General features: G+C 50.8%; 1 protein-coding gene across 7 annotated transcripts in view; it reads left to right on the top strand.

The window, feature by feature from the left end:
- Nucleotides 1–20,756, top strand: part of LOC135538436 (hepatocyte growth factor-regulated tyrosine kinase substrate-like) — a 63,607-nt gene that overhangs the window by 27,032 nt on the left and 15,819 nt on the right. For all 7 annotated transcript variants that reach the window (XM_064964337.1, XM_064964335.1, XM_064964334.1 and 4 more), the window contains exons 10-16: nucleotides 4,983–5,081; nucleotides 5,165–5,260; nucleotides 10,313–10,351; nucleotides 11,849–12,043; nucleotides 14,493–14,706; nucleotides 16,828–17,000; nucleotides 19,435–19,575. In XM_064964337.1, the coding sequence (XP_064820409.1) occupies nucleotides 4,983–5,081; nucleotides 5,165–5,260; nucleotides 10,313–10,351; nucleotides 11,849–12,043; nucleotides 14,493–14,706; nucleotides 16,828–17,000; nucleotides 19,435–19,575 (957 nt within the window). The remainder of the gene's footprint in view (nucleotides 1–4,982; nucleotides 5,082–5,164; nucleotides 5,261–10,312; nucleotides 10,352–11,848; nucleotides 12,044–14,492; nucleotides 14,707–16,827; nucleotides 17,001–19,434; nucleotides 19,576–20,756) is intronic.

Here is a 20,756-nt window from a genome sequence, read left to right as displayed (position 1 = left end):
CCCTCCCTGGTGTTTCTCCTCTAACCTTCCCCTCCCTGGTGTTTCTCCTCTAACCTTCCCCTCCCTGGTGTTTCTCTTCTAACCGTCCCCTCCCTGGTGTTTCTCCTCTTACCTTCTCCTCTAACCTTCCCCTCCTCTAACCTTCCCCTCCCTGGTGTTTCTCCTCTAACCTTCCCCTCCCTGGTGTTTCTCCTCTAACCTTCCCTCCCTGGTCTTTCTCCTCTAACCTTCCCCTCCCTGGTGTTTCTCCTCTAACCTTCCCCTCCCTGGTGTTTCTCCTCTAACCTTCCCCTCCCTGGTGTTTCTCCTCTAACCTTCCCCTCCCTGGTGTTTCTCCTCTAACCTTCCCCTCCCTGGTGTTTCTCCTCTAACCTTCCCCTCCCTGGTGTTTCTCCTCTAAACTTCCCCTCCCTGGTGTTTCTCCTCTAACCTTCCCCTCCCTGGTGTTTCTCCTCTAACCTTCCCCTCCCTGGTGTTTCTCCTCTAACCTTCCCCTCCCTGGTGTTTCTCCTCTAACCTTCCCCTCCCTGGTGTTTCTCCTCTAACCTTCCCCTCCCTGGTGTTTCTCCTCTAACCTTCACCTCCCTGGTGTTTCTCCTCTAACCTTCCCCTCCCTGGTGTTTCTCCTCTAACCTTCCCCTCCCTGGTCTTTCTCCTCTAACCTTCCCTCCCTGGTGTTTCTCCTCTAACCTTCCCCTCCCTGGTGTTTCTCCTCTAACCTTCCCCTCCCTGGTGTTTCTCCTCTAACCTTCCCCTCCCTGGTGTTTCTCCTCTAATCTTCCCCTCCCTGGTGTTTCTCCTCTAACCTTCCCCTCCCTGGTCTTTCTCCTCTAACCTTCCCCTCCCTGGTGGTTCTCCTCTAACCTTCCCCTCCCTGGTGGTTCTCCTCTAACCTTCCCCTCCCTGGTGGTTCTCCTCTAACCTTCCCCTCTCTGGTGTTTCTCCTCTAACCTTCCCCTCCCTGGTGTTTCTCTTCTAACCTTCCCCTCCCTGGTGTTTCTCCTCTAACCTTCCCCTCCCTGGTGTTTCTCCTCTAACCTTCCCCTCCTCTAACCTTCCCCTCCCTGGTGTTTCTCCTCTAACCTTCCCCTCCCTGGTGTTTCTCCTCTAACCTTCCCCTCCCTGGTGTTTCTCTTCTAACCGTCCCCTCCCTGGTGTTTCTCCTCTAACCTTCTCTAACCTTCCCCTCCCTGGTGTTTCTCCTCTAACCTTCCCCCCATGGTGTTTCTGCTCTAACCTTCCCCTCCCTGGTGTTTCTCCTCTAACCTTCCCCTCCCTGGTGTTTCTCCTCTAAACTTCCCCTCCCTGGTGTTTCTCCTCTAACCTTCCCCTCCCTGGTGTTTCTCCTCTAACCTTCCCCTCCCTGGTGTTTCTCCTCTAACCTTCCCCTCCCTGGTGTTTCTCCTCTAACCTTCCCCTCCCTGGTGTTTCTCCTCTAACCTTCCCCTCCCTGGTGTTTCTCCTCTAACCTTCACCTCCCTGGTGTTTCTCCTCTAACCTTCACCTCCCTGGTGTTTCTCCTCTAACCTTCCCCTCCCTGGTCTTTCTCCTCTAACCTTCCCTCCCTGGTGTTTCTCCTCTAACCTTCCCCTCCCTGGTGTTTCTCCTCTAACCTTCCCCTCCCTGGTGTTTCTCCTCTAACCTTCCCCTCCCTGGTGTTTCTCCTCTAACCTTCCCCTCCCTGGTGTTTCTCCTCTAACCTTTCCCTCCCTGGTGTTTCTCCTCTAACCTTCCCCTCCCTGGTCTTTCTCCTCTAACCTTCCCCTCCCTGGTGGTTCTCCTCTAACCTTCCCCTCCCTGGTGGTTCTCCTCTAACCTTCCCCTCCCTGGTGGTTCTCCTCTAACCTTCCCCTCCCTGGTGTTTCTCCTCTAACCTTCCCCTCTCTGGTGTTTCTCCTCTAACCTTCCCCTCCCTGGTGTTTCTCCTCTAACCTTCCCCTCCCTGGTGTTTCTCCTCTAACCTTCCCTCCCTGGTGTTTCTCCTCTAACCTTCCCCTCCTCTAACCTTCCCCTCCCTGGTGTTTCTCCTCTAACCTTCCCCTCCCTGGTGTTTCTCCTCTAACCTTCCCCTCCCTGGTGTTTCTCCTCTAACCTTCCCCTCCCTGGTGTTTCTCTTCTAACCGTCCCCTCCCTGGTGTTTCTCCTCTAACCTTCTCCTCTAACCTTCCCCTCCCTGGTGTTTCTCCTCTAACCTTCCCCCCATGGTGTTTCTGCTCTAACCTTCCCCTCCCTGGTGTTTCTCCTCTAACCTTCCCCTCCCTGGTGTTTCTCCTCTAACCTTCCCCTCCCTGGTGTTTCTCCTCTAAACTTCCCCTCCCTGGTGTTTCTCCTCTAACCTTCCCCTCCCTGGTGTTTCTCCTCTAACCTTCCCCTCCCTGGTGTTTCTCCTCTAACCTTCCCCTCCCTGGTGTTTCTCCTCTAACCTTCCCCTCCCTGGTGTTTCTCCTCTAACCTTCACCTCCCTGGTGTTTCTCCTCTAACCTTCCCCTCCCTGGTGTTTCTCCTCTAACCTTCCCCTCCCTGGTCTTTCTCCTCTAACCTTCCCTCCCTGGTGTTTCTCCTCTAACCTTCCCCTCCCTGGTGTTTCTCCTCTAACCTTCCCCTCCCTGGTGTTTCTCCTCTAACCTTCCCCTCCCTGGTGTTTCTCCTCTAACCTTCCCCTCCCTGGTGTTTCTCCTCTAACCTTCCCCTCCCTGGTCTTTCTCCTCTAACCTTCCCCTCCCTGGTGGTTCTCCTCTAACCTTCCCCTCCCTGGTGGTTCTCCTCTAACCTTCCCCTCCCTGGTGGTTCTCCTCTAACCTTCCCCTCCCTGGTGTTTCTCCTCTAACCTTCCCCTCTCTGGTGTTTCTCCTCTAACCTTCCCCTCCCTGGTGTTTCTCCTCTAACCTTCCCCTCCCTGGTGTTTCTCCTCTAACCTTCCCCTCCCTGGTGTTTCTCCTCTAACCTTCCCCTCCTCTAACCTTCCCCTCCCTGGTGTTTCTCCTCTAACCTTCCCCTCCCTGGTGTTTCTCCTCTAACCTTCCCCTCCCTGGTGTTTCTCCTCTAACCTTCCCCTCCCTGGTGTTTCTCCTCTAACCTTCCCCTCCCTGGTGTTTCTCTTCTAACCGTCCCCTCCCTGGTGTTTCTCCTCTTACCTTCTCCTCTAACCTTCCCCTCCCTGGTGTTTCTCCTCTAACCTTCCCCCCCATGGTGTTTCTGCTCTAACCTTCCCCTCCCTGGTGTTTCTCCTCTAACCTTCCCCCCCATGGTGTTTCTCCTCTAACCTTCCCCTCCCTGGTGTTTCTCCTCTAACCTTCCCCTCCCTGGTGTTTCTCCTCTAACCTTCCCCTCCCTGGTGTTTCTCCTCTAAACTTCCCCTCCCTGGTGTTTCTCCTCTAACCTTCCCCTCCCTGGTGTTTCTCCTCTAACCTTCCCCTCCCTGGTGTTTCTCCTCTAACCTTCCCCTCCCTGGTGTTTCTCCTCTAACCTTCCCCTCCCTGGTGTTTCTCCTCTAACCTTCCCCTCCCTGGTGTTTCTCCTCTAACCTTCCCCTCCCTGGTCTTTCTCCTCTAACCTTCCCCTCCCTGGTGTTTCTCCTCTAACCTTCCCCTCCCTGGTGGTTCTCCTCTAACCTTCCCCTCCCTGGTGGTTCTCCTCTAACCTTCCCCTCCCTGGTGTTTCTCCTCTAACCTTCCCCTCCCTGGTGTTTCTCCTCTAACCTTCCCCTCTCTGGTGTTTCTCCTCTAACCTTCCCCTCCCTGGTGTTTCTCCTCTAACCTTCCCCTCCCTGGTGTTTCTCCTCTAACCTTCCCCTCCCTGGTGTTTCTCCTCTAACCTTCCCCTCCTCTAACCTTCCCCTCCCTGGTGTTTCTCCTCTAACCTTCCCCTCCCTGGTGTTTCTCCTCTAACCTTCCCCCCCTGGTGTTTCTCCTCTAACCTTCCCCTCCCTGGTGTTTCTCCTCTAACCTTCCCCTCCCTGGTGTTTCTCCTCTAACCTTCCCCTCCCTGGTGTTTCTCTTCTAACCGTCCCCTCCCTGGTGTTTCTCCTCTAACCTTCTCCTCTAACCTTCCCCTCCCTGGTGTTTCTCCTCTAACCTTCCCCCCCATGGTGTTTCTCCTCTAACCTTCCCCTCCCTGGTGTTTCTCTTCTAACCGTCCCCTCCCTGGTGTTTCTCCTCTAACCTTCTCCTCTAACCTTCCCCTCCCTGGTGTTTCTCCTCTAACCTTCCCCTCCCTGGTGTTTCTCCTCTAACCTTCCCCTCCCTGGTGTTTCTCCTCTAACCTTCCCCTCCCTGGTGTTTCTCCTCTAACCTTCCCCTCCCTGGTGTTTCTCCTCTAACCTTCCCTCCCTGGTCTTTCTCCTCTAACCTTCCCTCCCTGGTCTTTCTCCTCTAACCTTCCCCTCCCTGGTGTTTCTCCTCTAACCTTCCCCTCCCTGGTGTTTCTCCTCTAACCTTCCCCTCCCTGGTGTTTCTCCTCTAACCTTCCCCTCCCTGGTGTTTCTCCTCTAACCTTCCCCTCCCTGGTGTTTCTCCTCTAACCTTCCCCTCCCTGGTGTTTCTCCTCTAACCTTACCCTCCCTGGTGTTTCTCCTCTAACCTTACCCTCCCTGGTGTTTCTCCTCTAACCTTACCCTCCCTGGTGTTTCTCCTCTAACCTTACCCTCCCTGGTGTTTCTCCTCTAACCTTACCCTCCCTGGTGTTTCTCCTCTAACCTTACCCTCCCTGGTGTTTCTCCTCTAACCTTACCCTCCCTGGTGTTTCTCCTCTAACCTTACCCTCCCTGGTGTTTCTCCTCTAACCTTACCCTCCCTGGTGTTTCTCCTCTAACCTTCCCCTCCCTGGTGTTTCTCCTCTAACCTTCCCCTCCCTGGTCCTTTCTCCTGCCTGGCCCTTTCCCGTGTGGGCCATCCTGGTCCTCCCTTGTTCTCTCTCCTCCCTGGCCCTCTCCCCTCCGGGCCTCCCTCCCCTGTGGGTTTCATCTCTCTTCCCTGCCTCACCAGGTGCCCCCCAAACGGGACGAGGCGGCCCTGCAGGAGGAGGAGGAGCTTCAGCTGGCCATCGCCCTATCACAGAGCGAGGCTGAGGAGAAGGAGAGGATGGTGGGTAGTGCTGTATATAAATCATGGGACTGTAGCTCCACAGTGGGAATGGAAAGACACTGATACATGTTGTGTGTCTACAGAGACAGAAGAACTCGTACGGGGTCTACCCCAAAGCTGACCCCGCCCCAGTCACCTCCTCAGCCCCGCCCGTCAACTCACTCTACTCCTCTCCTGTGGTAAGACTTCCTCTCATCCACTCCCTCCATCCTCTCTCTCTATAGATGTACTCTGTTCACACCATCCTCTCTCTCTATAGATGTACACTGTGTTCACACCATCCTCTCTCTCTCTCTATAGATGTTCTCTGTGTTCACACCATCCTCTCTCTCTCTCTATAGATGTACTCTGTGTCACACCATCCTCTCTCTCTCTCTCTCTCTCTATAGATGTACTCTGTGTTCACACCATCCTCTCTCTCTCTATAGATGTACTCTGTGTTCACACCATCCTCTCTCTCTCTCTATAGATGTACTCTGTGTCACACCATCCTCTCTCTCTCTCTCTCTCTCTATAGATGTACTCTGTGTTCACACCATCCTCTCTCTCTCTATAGATGTACTCTGTGTTCACACCATCCTCTCTCTATAGATGTACTCTGTGTTCACACCATCCTCTCTCTCTCTCTATAGATGTTCTCTGTGTTCACACCATCCTCTCTCTCTCTCTATAGATGTACTCTGTGTCACACCATCCTCTCTCTCTCTCTCTCTCTATAGATGTACTCTGTGTCACACCATCCTCTCTCTCTCTCTCTCTCTATAGATGTACTCTGTGTTCACACCATCCTCTCTCTCTCTATAGATGTACTCTGTGTTCACACCATCCTCTCTCTCTATAGATGTACTCTGTGTTCACACCATCCTCTCTCTCTCTATAGATGTACTCTGTGTTCACACCATCCTCTCTCTCTATAGATGTACACTGTGTTCACACCATCCTCTCTCTCTATAGATGTACTCTGTTCACACCATCCTCTCTCTCTCTCTATAGATGTACTCTGTGTTCACACCATCCTCTCTCTCTATAGATGTACTCTGTGTTCACACCATCCTCTCTCTCTATAGATGTTCTCTGTGTTCACACCATCCTCTCTCTCTATAGATGTTCTCTGTGTCCACACTATCCTCTCTCTCTCTATAGATGTACTCTGTGTTCACACCATCCTCTCTCTCTCTCTCTATAGATGTAGTCTGTGTTCACACCATCCTCTCTCTCTATAGATGTACTCTGTGTCACACCATCCTCTCTCTCTATAGATGTACTCTGTGTTCACACCATCCTCTCTCTATAGATGTACTCTGTGTCCACACTATCCTCTCTCTCTCTCTCTATAGATGTACTCTGTGTTCACACCATCCTCTCTCTCTATAGATGTACTCTGTGTCCACACTATCCTCTCTCTCTCTCTCTATAGATGTAGTCTGTGTTCACACCATCCCCTCTCTCTATAGATGTACTCTGTGTTCACACTATCCTCTCTCTCTCTCTATAGATGTACTCTGTGTTCACACCATCCTCTCTCTCTATAGATGTACTCTGTTTTCTTCACTAAGTCGTGCCGCCCCACTCGGCCTCTTGTGGAGCAGTACTTAGTAACTGGTACATTATGACGGCTCCATATTATACTGAACTGCTGCACATATTTTTTTATCTAAATATTTCTTCCGACCCCTAAGTCATCTTTTACAATAACCACCTAGTTGGTCAAAAGGTGAATGAGACATGTACTCTGTCTGTATGTGTCGTTATGCTAACGTGTATATTCAAGTACCACTATACACCTGTAATTACTATGCAGGGGGTCTATACACCTGTAATTACTATGCAGGGGGTCTATACACCTGTAATTACTATGCAGGGGGTCTATACACCTGTAATTACTATGCAGGGGGTCTATACACCTGTAATTACTATGCAGGGGGTCTATACACCTGTAATTACTATGCAGGGGGTCTATGCACCTGTAATTACTATGCAGGGGGTCTATGCACCTGTAATTACTATGCAGGGGGTCTATACACCTGTAATTACTATGCCGGGGGCCCATGCACCTGTAATTACTATGCAGGGGGTCTATACACCTGTAATTACTATGCAGGGGGTCTATACACCTGTAATTACTATGCAGGGGGCCCATGCACCTGTAACTACTATGCGGGGGGCCCATACACCTGTAATTACTATGCGGGGGGCCCATACACCTGTAATTACTATGCGGGGGGCCCATACACCTGTAATTACTATGCCGGGGGCCTATACACCTGTAATTACTATGCAGGGGGCCTATACACCTGTAATTACTATGCAGGGGGTCTATACACCTGTAATTACTATGCAGGGGGTCTATACACCTGTAATTACTATGCAGGGGGCCCATGCACCTGTAATTACTATGCAGGGTGCCCATACACCTGTAATTACTATGCAGGGGGTCTATACACCTGTAATTACTATGCAGGGGGTCTATGCACCTGTAATTACTATGCAGGGGGTCTATACACCTGTAATTACTATGCAGGGGGTCTATACATCTGTAATTACTATGCAGGGGGTCTATGCACCTGTAATTACTATGCAGGGGGCCCATGCACCTGTAATTACTATGCAGGGGGTCTATACACCTGCAATTACTATGCAGGGGGTCTATACACCTGTAATTACTATGCAGGGGGCCTATACACCTGTATTTACTATGCAGGGGGTCTATACACCTGTAATTACTATGCAGGGGGTCTATACACCTGTAATTACTATGCAGGGGGCCCATGCACCTGTAATTACTATGCAGGGGGCCTATACACCTGTAATTACTATGCAGGGGGCCCATGCACCTGTAATTACTATGCAGGGGGTCTATACACCTGTAATTACTATGCAGGGGGTCCATGCACCTGTAATTACTATGCAGGGGGTCCATGCACCTGTAATTACTATGCAGGGTGCCCATGCACCTGTAATTACTATGCAGGGGGTCTATACACCTGTAATTACTATGCAGGGGGCCCATGCACCTGTAATTACTATGCAGGGGGCCCATGCACCTGTAATTACTATGCAGGGGGTCTATGCACCTGTAATTACTATGCAGGGGGCCTATACACCTGTAATTACTATGCAGGGGGCCCATGCACCTGTAATTACTATGCAGGGGGCCCATGCACCTGTAATTACTATGCAGGGGGTCTATGCACCTGTAATTACTATGCAGGGGGTCCATGCACCTGTAATTACTATGCAGGGGTCCATGCACCTGTAATTACTATGCAGGGGGTCCATGCACCTGTAATTACTATGCAGGGGGTCCATGCACCTGTAATTACTATGCAGGGGGTCCATGCACCTGTAATTACTATGCAGGGGGTCTATGCACCTGTAATTACTATGCAGGGGGTCTATGCACCTGTAATTACTATGCAGGGGGCCCATGCACCTGTAATTACTATGCAGGGGGTCCATGCACCTGTAATTACTATGCAGGGGCCCATGCACCTGTAATTACTATGCAGGGGGTCCATGCACCTGTAATTACTGTGCAGGGGGCCCATGCACCTGTAATTACTGTGCAGGGGGCCCATGCACCTGTAATTACTATGCAGGGGGTCCATGCACCTGTAATTACTATGCAGGGGGTCTATACACCTGTAATTACTATGCAGGGGGCCCATGCACCTGTAATTACTATGCAGGGTGCCCATACACCTGTAATTACTATGCAGGGGGTCTATACACCTGTAATTACTATGCAGGGGGTCTATGCACCTGTAATTACTATGCAGGGGGTCTATACACCTGTAATTACTATGCAGGGGGTCTATACATCTGTAATTACTATGCAGGGGGTCTATGCACCTGTAATTACTATGCAGGGGGCCCATGCACCTGTAATTACTATGCAGGGGGTCTATACACCTGCAATTACTATGCAGGGGGTCTATACACCTGTAATTACTATGCAGGGGGCCTATACACCTGTATTTACTATGCAGGGGGTCTATACACCTGTAATTACTATGCAGGGGGTCTATACACCTGTAATTACTATGCAGGGGGCCCATGCACCTGTAATTACTATGCAGGGTGCCCATGCACCTGTAATTACTATGCAGGGGGCCTATACACCTGTATTTACTATGCAGGGGGTCTATACACCTGTAATTACTATGCAGGGGGTCTATACATCTGTAATTACTATGCAGGGGGTCCATGCACCTGTAATTACTATGCAGGGTGCCCATGCACCTGTAATTACTATGCAGGGGGTCTATACACCTGTAATTACTATGCAGGGGGCCCATGCACCTGTAATTACTATGCAGGGGGCCCATGCACCTGTAATTACTATGCAGGGGGTCTATGCACCTGTAATTACTATGCAGGGGGCCTATACACCTGTAATTACTATGCAGGGGGCCCATGCACCTGTAATTACTATGCAGGGGGCCCATGCACCTGTAATTACTATGCAGGGGGTCTATGCACCTGTAATTACTATGCAGGGGGTCCATGCACCTGTAATTACTATGCAGGGGGTCCATGCACCTGTAATTACTATGCAGGGGGTCCATGCACCTGTAATTACTATGCAGGGGGTCCATGCACCTGTAATTACTATGCAGGGGTCCATGCACCTGTAATTACTATGCAGGGGGTCTATGCACCTGTAATTACTATGCAGGGGGCCCATGCACCTGTAATTACTATGCAGGGGGTCCATGCACCTGTAATTACTATGCAGGGGCCCATGCACCTGTAATTACTATGCAGGGGGTCCATGCACCTGTAATTACTGTGCAGGGGGCCCATGCACCTGTAATTACTGTGCAGGGGGCCCATGCACCTGTAATTACTATGCAGGGGGTCCATGCACCTGTAATTACTATGCAGGGGGTCCATGCACCTGTAATTACTATGCAGGGGGTCCATGCACCTGTAATTACTATGCAGGGGGCCCATGCACCTGTAATTACTATGCAGGGGGCCCATGCACCTGTAATTACTATGCAGGGGGCCCATGCACCTGTAATTACTATGCAGGGGGCCCATGCACCTGTAATTACTATGCAGGGGGTCTATACACCTGTAATTACTATGCAGGGGGCCCATGCACCTGTAATTACTATGCAGGGGGCCTATACACCTGTAATTACTGTGCAGGGGGTCTATACACCTATAATTACTATGCAGGGACTAAACCATGTTGTGATGTATAATGTGTGTGTTCTCCACAGAACTCCTCTGCTCCCTCAGCTGAAGATGTCGACCCTGAGGTAAGACACACTTCAACTCTGACACTCTTGAGCTGTCTCTGAGCTGTCTACTGAGCTGTCTACTGAGCTGTCTACTGAGCTGTCTCTGTGCTGTCTACTGAGCTGTCTCTGAGCTGTCTACTGAGCTGTCTACTGAGCTGTCTCTGAGCTGTCTACTGAGCTGTCTCTGAGCTGTCTCTGAGCTGTCTACTGAGCTGTCTCTGAGCTGTCTACTGAGCTGTCTACTGAGCTGTCTACTGAGCTGTCTACTGAGCTGTCTACTGAGCTGTCTACTGAGCTGTCTCTGTGCTGTCTACTGAGCTGTCTACTGAGCTGTCTCTGTGCTGTCTACTGAGCTGTCTCTGTGCTGTCTACTGAGCTGTCTACTGAGCTGTCTACTGAGCTGTCTACTGAGCTGTCTCTGTGCTGTCTACTGAGCTGTCTCTGTGCTGTCTACTGAGCTGTCTACTGAGCTGTCTACTGAGCTGTCTACTGAGCTGTCTACTGAGCTGTCTCTGTGCTGTCTACTGAGCTGTCTCTGTGCTGTCTCTGAGCTGTCTCTGTGCTGTCTACTGAGCTGTCTCTGTGCTGTCTACTGAGCTGTCTCTGAGCTGTCTACTGAGCTGTCTCTGAGCTGTCTCTGTGCTGTCTACTGAGCTGTCTCTGAGCTGTCTACTGAGCTGTCTCTGAGCTGTCTCTGTGCTGTCTACTGAGCTGTCTCTGTGCTGTCTCTGTGCTGTCTACTGAGCTGTCTACTGAGCTGTCTCTGAGCTGTCTACTGAGCTGTCTCTGAGCGGTCTACTGAGCTGTCTACTGAGCTGTCTACTGAGCTGTCTCTGAGCTGTCTCTGAGCTGTCTCTGAGCTGTCTCTGAGCTGTCTCTGAGCTGTCTCTGAGCTGTCTACTGAGCTGTCTACTGAGCTGTCTACTGAGCTGTCTACTGAGCTGTCTACTGAGCTGTCTACTGAGCTGTCTACTGAGCTGTCTCTGAGCTGTCTACTGAGCTGTCTACTGAGCTGTCTCTGAGCTGTCTCTGAGCTGTCTACTGAGCTGTCTACTGAGCTGTCTACTGAGCTGTCTACTGAGCTGTCTCTGAGCTGTCTCTGAGCTGTCTACTGAGCTGTCTCTGAGCTGTCTACTGAGCTGTCTCTGAGCTGTCTACTGAGCTGTCTTCTGAGCTGTCTTCTGAGCTGTCTACTGAGCTGTCTACTGAGCTGTCTACTGAGCTGTCTTCTGAGCTGTCTTCTGAGCTGTCTACTGAGCTGTCTACTGAGCTGTCTCTGTGCTGTCTACTGAGCTCAGACTTCACTGTAGTGTAAATTAACTATATACTGGGGTGAGTTTCCCAGAAACATAAAGGTGATTACAAGATCACTGGTTGTCCATTGCCCACCTATGGATGTATGATCTTACTGCTAAAGACGATCTTTATGTGTTTGGGAAACTGGTCCCAGGTCAGTATGTCTAGTCATGTTTTGGTTGAGAGGACATTCCTGAACTATAATGGTTTTCTCTCCAGCTGGCTCGCTACCTGAACAGAACGTACTGGGAGAAGAAACAGGAAGAGGCACGTAAGAGTCCCACCCCCTCTGCCCCTGCCCCCGTACCATTGGCTACTGAGCCCCTGCCAATCAGCCAGCCCCAGCCAGTGGAAACTGTCGCACCACTCCCAGCACAAGTCGTCATGGCCCCGCCTCCAGTCAACATAGTGGAGGTTAGTTGTACACTGCTGTGTTATGAGAGATGGAAGACAAACGGATTTTCTTATTTGTTCAGGTGAAAATTCATGCATAGCAGCAGAGATTGAAGTAGATTTAGATTAGAAATGACTACATGCTCTTTGTCATTAGCTGTTTGTTCCTGCTGATTGACTTTCCCTCCTCTCCTCTTCCCCCCATCCTCCCTTTCTCCTCTCCCCGTCCTCCTCTTCCTCCCTTTCTCCTCTCCTCTTCCTCCCTTTCTCCTCTCCTCTTCCTCCCTTTCTCCTCTTCCTCCCCTGTCCTCCCTTTCTCCTCTCCCCGTCCTCCTCTTCCTCCCTTTCTCCTCTCCTCTTCCTCCCTTTCTCCTCTTCCTCCCCTGTCCTCCCTTTCTCCTCTCCCCGTCCTCCCTTTCTCCTCTCCTCTTCCTCCCTTTCTCCTCTTCCTCCCCGTCCTCCCTTTCTCCTCTCCCCGTCCTCCTCTTCCTCCCTTTCTCCTCTCCTCTTCCTCCCTTTCTCCTCTTCCTCCCCTGTCCTCCCTTTCTCCTCTCCCCGTCCTCCTCTTCCTCCCTTTCTCCTCTCCTCTTCTTCCCTCTCTCCTCTTCCTCCCTTTCTCCTCCTCCTCCCCGTCCTCCCTTTCTCCTCTCCTCTTCCTCTCCCGTCCTCCCTTTCTCCTCTTCCTCCCCGTCCTCCCTTTCTCCCCTCTTCCTCTCCTCTTCCTCTCCCTTTCTCCTCTCCCCCGTCCTCCCTTTCTCCTCTCCCCCGTCCTCCCTTTCTCCTCTCCCCCCGTCCTCCCTTTCTCCTCTCCCCCCGTCCTCCCTTTCTCCTCTCCCCCCATTCTCCCTTTCTCCTCTTCCTCCCCCGTCCTCCCTTTCTCATCTCCTCACCCCCGTCCTCCCTTTCCCCTCTCCTCTTCCTCCCCCGTCCTCCCTTTCTCCTCTCCTCTTCCTCCTCCGTCCTCCCTTTCTCCTCTCCTCTTCCTTCCCCGTCCTCCCTTTCTCCTCTCCTTTTCCTCCCCTGTCCTCCCTTTCTCCTCTCCTCTTCCTCCCCCATCCTCCCTTTCTCCTCTCCTCTTCCTCCCCTGTCCTCCCTTTCTCCTCTCCTCTTCCTCCCCTGTCCTCCCTTTCTCCTCTCCCCCGTTCTCCCTTTCTCCTCTCCCCCGTCCTCCCTTTCTCCTCTCCCCCGTTCTCCCTTTCTCCTCTTCCTCCCCGTCCTCCCTTTCTCATCTCCTCACCCCCGTCCTCCCTTTCCCCTCTCCTCTTCCTCCCCCGTCCTCCCTTTCTCCTCTCCTCTTCCTCCTCCGTCCTCCCTTTCTCCTCTCCTCTTCCTTCCCCGTCCTCCCTTTCTCCTCTCCTTTTCCTCCCCCGTCCTCCCTTTCTCCTCTCCTCTTCCTCCCCCCGTCCTCCCTTTCTCCTCTCCTCTTCCTCCCCTGTCCTCCCTTTCTCCTCTCCCCCGTCCTCCCTTTCTCCTCTCCCCCCTCCTCCCTTTCTCCTCTCCCCCGTCCTCCCTTTCTCCTCTCCCCCGTCCTCCCTTTCTCCTCTCCCCCGTTCTCCCTTTCTCCTCTTCCTCCCCGTCCTCCCTTTCTCATCTCCTCACCCCCGTCCTCCCTTTCCCCTCTCCTCTTCCTCCCCCGTCCTCCCTTTCTCCTCTCCTCTTCCTCCTCCGTCCTCCCTTTCTCCTCTCCTCTTCCTCCCCCGTCCTCCCTTTCTCCTCTCCCTCTTCCTCCCCCGTCCTCCCTTTCTCCTCTCCTCTTCCTCCCCCGTCCTCCCTTTCTCCTCTCCTCTTCCTCCCCCGTCCTCCCTTTCTCCTCTCCTCTTCCTCCCCTGTCCTCCCTTTCTCCTCTCCCCCGTCCTCCCTTTCTCCTCTCCCCCGTCCTCCCTTTCTCCTCTCCCCCGTCCTCCCTTTCTCCTCTCCCCCGTTCTCCCTTTCTCCTCTTCCTCCCCGTCCTCCCTTTCTCATCTCCTCACCCCCGTCCTCCCTTTCCCCTCTCCTCTTCCTCCCCCCGTCCTCCCTTTCTCCTCTCCTCTTCCTCCCCCGTCCTCCCTTTCTCCTCTCCTCTTCCTCCCCCGTCCTCCCTTTCTCCTCTCCTCTTCCTCCCCCGTCCTCCCTTTCTCCTCTCCTCTTCCTCCCCCGTCCTCCCTTTCTCCTCTCCTCTTCCTCCCCCGTCCTCCCTTTCTCCTCTCCTCTTCCTCCCCCGTCCCTCCCTTTCTCCTCTCCTCTTCCTCCCCCGTCCTCCCTTTCTCCTCTCCTCTTCCTCCCCCGTCCTCCCTTTCTCCTCTCCCCCTTCCTCCCCCGTCCTCCCTTTCTCCTCTCCCCTTCCTCCCCCGTCCTCCCTTTCTCCTCTCCCCCTCCTCCCCCGTCCTCCCTTTCTCCTCTCCTCTTCCTCCCCCGTCCTTCCTTTCTCCTCTCCCCCGTCCTCCCTTTCTCCTCTCCCCCGTCCTCCCTTTCTCCTCTTCCCCACCCCCAGCAGCAGTATCAGAACGGTGAGTCGGAGGAGAACCACGATGCGTTCCTGAAGGCTCTGCAGAACGCGGTCACCACCTTCCTGAACCGTATGAAGAGTAACCACATGCGTGGTCGCAGCATCACCAACGACAGCGCCGTGCTCTCCCTCTTCCAGTCCATCAACACCATGCACCCCCAGCTACTGGACATCCTCAATCAGCTGGACGAGAAGAGACGTGAGTTAGGGGGGAGATTTGGTTCTGAGTGTGTGTGGGGGGATGGTTCTGAGTGTGTGTGGGGGGGGATGGTTCTGAGTGTGTGTGGGGGGGATGGTTCTGAGTGTGTGTGGGGGGGGTGGTTCTGTGTGTGTGTGGGGGTGGCGGTTCTGTGTGTGGGGGGGTGGTTCTGAGTGTGTGTGGGGGGTGGTTCTGAGTGTGTGTGTGGGGGGGTGGTTCTGAGTGTGTGTGGGGGGGGGATGGTTCTGAGTGTGTGTGGGGGGTGGTTCTGAGTTTGTGTGGGGGGTGGTTCTGAGTGTGTGGGGGGGGGTGGTTCTGTGTGTGTGTGGGGGGGATGGTTCTGAGTGTGTGTGGGGGGATGGTTCTGAGTGTGTGTGGGGGGGATGGTTCTGTGTGTGTGTGGGGGGTGGCGGTTCTGAGTGTGTGTGTGGGGGGTGGCGGTTCTGAGTGTGTGTGGGGGGGGTGGTTCTGTGTGTGTGTGACTTTGGTTCAGTGTTTGTTTATGTAAGCCGAGATTCAATCTGATGGCGCTTTGTCTGCAATGTCTGTTTTAAAAACTAGGTTCACATGTTTGTGGAGACCACATTCACTGTCAACAACATGTCTCAATCAGGAATTTCCTAGAAATGGCATGTTGTCCATGTTGTCAATCCCGGCCTCACTCTTGCTCAAACCGTGAGCATGTCTGTCTGCTTGTTGGTTTACCATGTTTGTTGTCTTGGTCCTAGACAGTTTAACCACTAACTAAACATCTCCATGTCTGTCTGCTTGTTGGTTTACCATGTTTGTTGTCTTGGTCCTAGACAGTTTAACCACTAACTAAACATCTCCATGTCTGTCAGCTTGTTGGTTTATCATGTTTGTTGTCTTGGTCCTAGACAGTTTAACCACTTACTAAACATCTCCATGTCTGTCTGCTTGTTGGTTTACCATGTTTGTTGTCTTGGTCCTGTACAGTTTAACCACTTACTAAACATCTCCATGTCTGTCTGCTTGTTGGTTTACCATGTTTGTTGTCTTGGTCCTGTACAGTTTAACCACTAACTAAACATCTCCATGTCTGTCTGCTTGTTGGTTTACCATGTTTATTGTCTTGGTCCTAGACAGTTTAACCACTAACTAAACATCTCCATGTCTGTCTGCTTGTTGGTTTATCATGTTTGTTGTCTTGGTCCTAGACAGTTTAACCACTAACTAAACATCTCCATGTCTGTCTGCTTGTTGGTTTACCATGTTTATTGTCTTGGTCCTAGACAGTTTAACCACTAACTAAACATCTCCATGTCTGTCTGCTTGTTGGTTTACCATGTTTATTGTCTTGGTCCTAGACAGTTTAACCACTAACTAAACATCTCCATGTCTGTCTGCTTGTTGGTTTACCATGTTTGTTGTCTTGGTCCTGTAACGTTTAACCACTAACTAAACATCTCCATGTCTGTCTGCTTGTTGGTTTACCATGTTTGTTGTCTTGGTCCTAGACAGTTTAACCACTAACTAAACATCTCCATGTCTGTCTGCTTGTTGGTTTACCATGTTTATTGTCTTGGTCCTAGACAGTTTAACCACTAACTAAACATCTCCATGTCTGTCTGCTTGTTGGTTTACCATGTTTGTTGTCTTGGTCCTAGACAGTTTAACCACTAACTAAACATCTCCATGTCTGTCTGCTTGTTAGTTTACCATGTTTATTGTCTTGGTCCTAGACAGTTTAACCACTAACTAAACATCTCCATGTCTGTCTGCTTGTTGGTTTACCATGTTTGTTGTCTTGGTCCTAGACAGTTTAACCACTAACTAAACATCTCCATGTCTGTCTGCTTGTTGGTTTACCATGTTTATTGTCTTGGTCCTAGACAGTTTAACCACTAACTAAACATCTCCATGTCTGTCTGCTTGTTAGTTTACCATGTTTATTGTCTTGGTCCTAGACAGTTTAACCACTAACTAAACATCTCCATGTCTGTCTGCTTGTTGGTTTACCATGTTTGTTGTCTTGGTCCTAGACAGTTTAACCACTAACTAAACATCTCCATGTCTGTCTGCTTGTTGGTTTACCATGTTTGTTGTCTTGGTCCTGTACCATTTAACCACTAACTAAACATCTCCATGTCTGTCTGCCAGTGTACTACGAGGGTCTGCAGGACAAGCTGGCCCAGGTGCGTGATGCGAGAGCCGCCCTGAACGCCCTACGAGACGAGCACAGAGAGAAGCTGCGTCGTGCTGCCGAGGAGGCGGAGAGACAGAGACAAATCCAGCTGGCCCAGAAACTAGAGATCATGAGACAGAAGAAACAGGTGACAGAACTGGGGAACAACAGGGCTGGGAGTCTGTTTAGGAGAGGTGCTATGTTATAGATAACAACAGGGCTGGGAGTCTGTTTAGGAGAGGTGCTATGTTATAGATAACAACAGGGCTGGGAGTCTGTTTAGGAGAGGTGCTATGTTATAGATAACAACAGGGCTGGGAGTCTGTTTAGGAGAGGTGCTATGTTATAGATAACAACAGGGCTGGGAGTCTGTTTAGGAGAGGTGCTATGTTATAGATAACAACAGGGCTGAGTCTGTTTAGGAGAGGTGCTATGTTATAGATAACAACAGGGCTGAGTCTGTTTAGGAGAGGTGCTATGTTATAGATAATAACAGGGCTGGGAGTCTGTTTAGGAGAGGTGCTATGTTATAGATAACAACAGGGCTGGGAGTCTGTTTAGGAGAGGTGCTATGTTATAGATAACAACAGGGCTGAGTCTGTTTAGGAGAGGTGCTATGTTATAGATAATAACAGGGCTGGGAGTCTGTTTAGGAGAGGTGCTATGTTATAGATAACAACAGGGCTGGGAGTCTGTTTAGGAGAGGTGCTATGTTATAGATAACAACAGGGCTGAGTCTGTTTAGGAGAGGTGCTATGTTATAGATAACAACAGGGCTGAGTCTGTTTAGGAGAGGTGCTATGTTATAGATAATAACAGGGCTGGGAGTCTGTTTAGGAGGGGTGCTATGTTATAGATAACAACAGGGCTGGGAGTCTGTTTAGGAGAGGTGCTATGTTATAGATAACAACAGGGCTGGGAGTCTGTTTAGGAGAGGTGCTATGTTATAGATAACAACAGGGCTGAGTCTGTTTAGGAGGGGTGCTATGTTATAGATAACAACAGGGCTGGGAGTCTGTTTAGGAGGGGTGCTATGTTATAGATAACAACAGGGCTGGGAGTCTGTTTAGGAGGGGTGCTATGTTATAGATAACAACAGGGCTGAGTCTGTTTAGGAGAGGTGCTATGTTATAGATAATAACAGGGCTGGGAGTCTGTTTAGGAGAGGTGCTATGTTATAGATAACAACAGGGCTGAGTCTGTTTAGGAGGAGTGCTATGTTATAGATAACAGTGCTGAGTCTGTTATTAAGGAGGGGTGCTATGTTATAGATAATAACAGGGCTGAGTCTGTTTAGGAGGGGTGCTATGTTATAGATAACAACAGGGCTGGGAGTCTGTTTAGGAGAGGTGCTATGTTATAGATAACAACAGGTGACAGACTGGGGAACAACAGGGCTGGAAGTCTGTTTAGGAGAGGTGCTATGTTATAGATAACAACAGGGCTGGGAGTCTGTTTAGGAGGGATGCTATGTTATAGATAATAACAGGGCTGGGAGTCTGTTTAGGAGGGGTGCTATGTTATAGATAATAACAGGGCTGAGTCTGTTTAGGAGAGGTGCTATGTTATAGATAATAACAGGGCTGAGTCTGTTTAGGAGAGGTGCTATGTTATAGATAACAACAGGGCTGGGAGTCTGTTTAGGAGAGGTGCTATGTTATAGATAACAACAGGGCTGGGAGTCTGTTTAGGAGGGGTGCTATGTTATAGATAATAACAGGGCTGGGAGTCTGTTTAGGAGAGGTGCTATGTTATAGATAACAACAGGGCTGAGTCTGTTTAGGAGAGGTGCTATGTTATAGATAACAACAGGGCTGAGTCTGTTTAGGAGAGGTGCTATGTTATAGATAACAACAGGGCTGAGTCTGTTTAGGAGGGGTGCTATGTTATAGATAACAACAGGGCTGAGTCTGTTTAGGAGGGGTGCTATGTTATAGATAACAACAGGGCTGGGAGTCTGTTTAGGAGGGGTGCTCTGTTATAGATAATAACAGGTGACAGACTGGGGAACAACAGGGCTGAGTCTGTTCAGATATATTGTGTAGAACAGATAAGCTGTAGTGTTTAAAGACCCAGGGGTTGTTATGCAGTAGGGGGTTAGTCACATGATGTTGTTTATGGTGTCTGAGGGGTGTCTGATGTGGTGACTGTTTCAGGAGTACCTAGAGATGCAGCGTCAGCCTGTTAGGTGGTATGTGGTGTCTGATGTGGTGACTGTTTCAGGAGTACCTAGAGATGCAGCGTCAGCCTGTTAGGTGGTATGTGGTGTCTGATGTGGTGTCTGATGTGGTGACTGTTTCAGGAGGACCTAGAGATGCAGCGTCAGCCTGTTAGGTGGTATGTGGTGTCTGATGTGGTGTCTGTTTCAGGAGGACCTAGAGATGCAGCGTCAGCCTGTTAGGTGGTATATGGTGTCTGATGTGGTGACTGTTTCAGGAGGACCTAGAGATGCAGCGTCAGCCTGTTAGGTGGTATATGGTGTCTGATGTGGTGACTGATGTGGTGTCTGTTTCAGGAGGACCTAGAGATGCAGCGTCAGCCTGTTAGGTGGTATATGGTGTCTGATGTGGTGACTGTTTCAGGAGTACCTAGAGATGCAGCGTCAGCTGGCCATCCAGCGGCTCCAGGAGCAGGAGAAGGAGAGACAGATGAGGCTGGAGCAACAGAAACACACCATCCAGATGAGAGCCCAGATGCCTGCCTTCCCCATGCCCTACGCACAGGTAGACACTATACTAAACCCTGCCCACAGGTAGACACTATACTATACCATGCCCACAGGTAGACACTATACTATACCCTGCCCACAGGTAGACACTACACTATACCCTGCCCACAGGTAGACACTATACCCTGCCCACAGGTAGACACTACACTATACCCTGCCCACAGGTAGACACTATACTATACCATGCCCACAGGTAGACACTACACTATACTATACCATGCCCACAGGTAGACACTACACTATACCCTGCCCACAGGTAGACACTATACTATACCATGCCCACAGGTAGACACTATACTATACCCTACCCACAGGTAGACACTATACTATACCATGCCCACAGGTAGACACTATACTATACCCTGCCCACAGGTAGACACTATACTATACCCTGCCCACAGGTAGACACTATACTATACCATGCCCACAGATAGACACTATACTATACCATGCCTACAGGTAGACACTACACTATACCCTGCCCACAGGTAGACACTATACTATACCCTGCCCACAGGTAGACACTACACTATACCCTGCCCACAGGTAGACACTATACTATACCCTACCCACAGGTAGACACTATACTATACCCTACCCACAGGTAGACACTACACTATACCCTGCCCACAGGTAGACACTATACTATACCCTACCCACAGGTAGACACTACACTATACCCTACCCACAAGTAGACACTATACTATACCCTGCCCACAGGTAGACACTACACTATACCCTGCCCACAGGTAGACACTACACTATACCCTGCCCACAGGTAGACACTATACTATACCATGCCCACAGGTAGACACTACACCCTACCCACAGGTAGACACTATACTATACCATGCCCACAGGTAGACACTATACTATACCCTGCCCACAGGTAGACACTACACCCTACCCACAGGTAGACACTATACTATACCATGCCCACAGGTAGACACTATACTATACCATGCCCACAGGTAGACACTACACCCTACCCACAGGTAGACACTATACTATACCATGCCCACAGGTAGACACTATACCCTGCCCACAGGTAGACACTATACTATACCATGCCCACAGGTAGACACTATACTATACCCTGCCCACAGGTAGACACTACACCCTACCCACAGGTAGACACTATACTATACCATGCCCACAGGTAGACACTACACTATA

Source organism: Oncorhynchus masou, unplaced genomic scaffold, assembly GCF_036934945.1.
Source record: "Oncorhynchus masou masou isolate Uvic2021 unplaced genomic scaffold, UVic_Omas_1.1 unplaced_scaffold_965, whole genome shotgun sequence".
NCBI lineage: Eukaryota > Metazoa > Chordata > Actinopteri > Salmoniformes > Salmonidae > Oncorhynchus > Oncorhynchus masou.
Note: the sequence above shows the minus strand (reverse complement) of the source record. Positions and strands in the feature narration are given on the sequence as shown.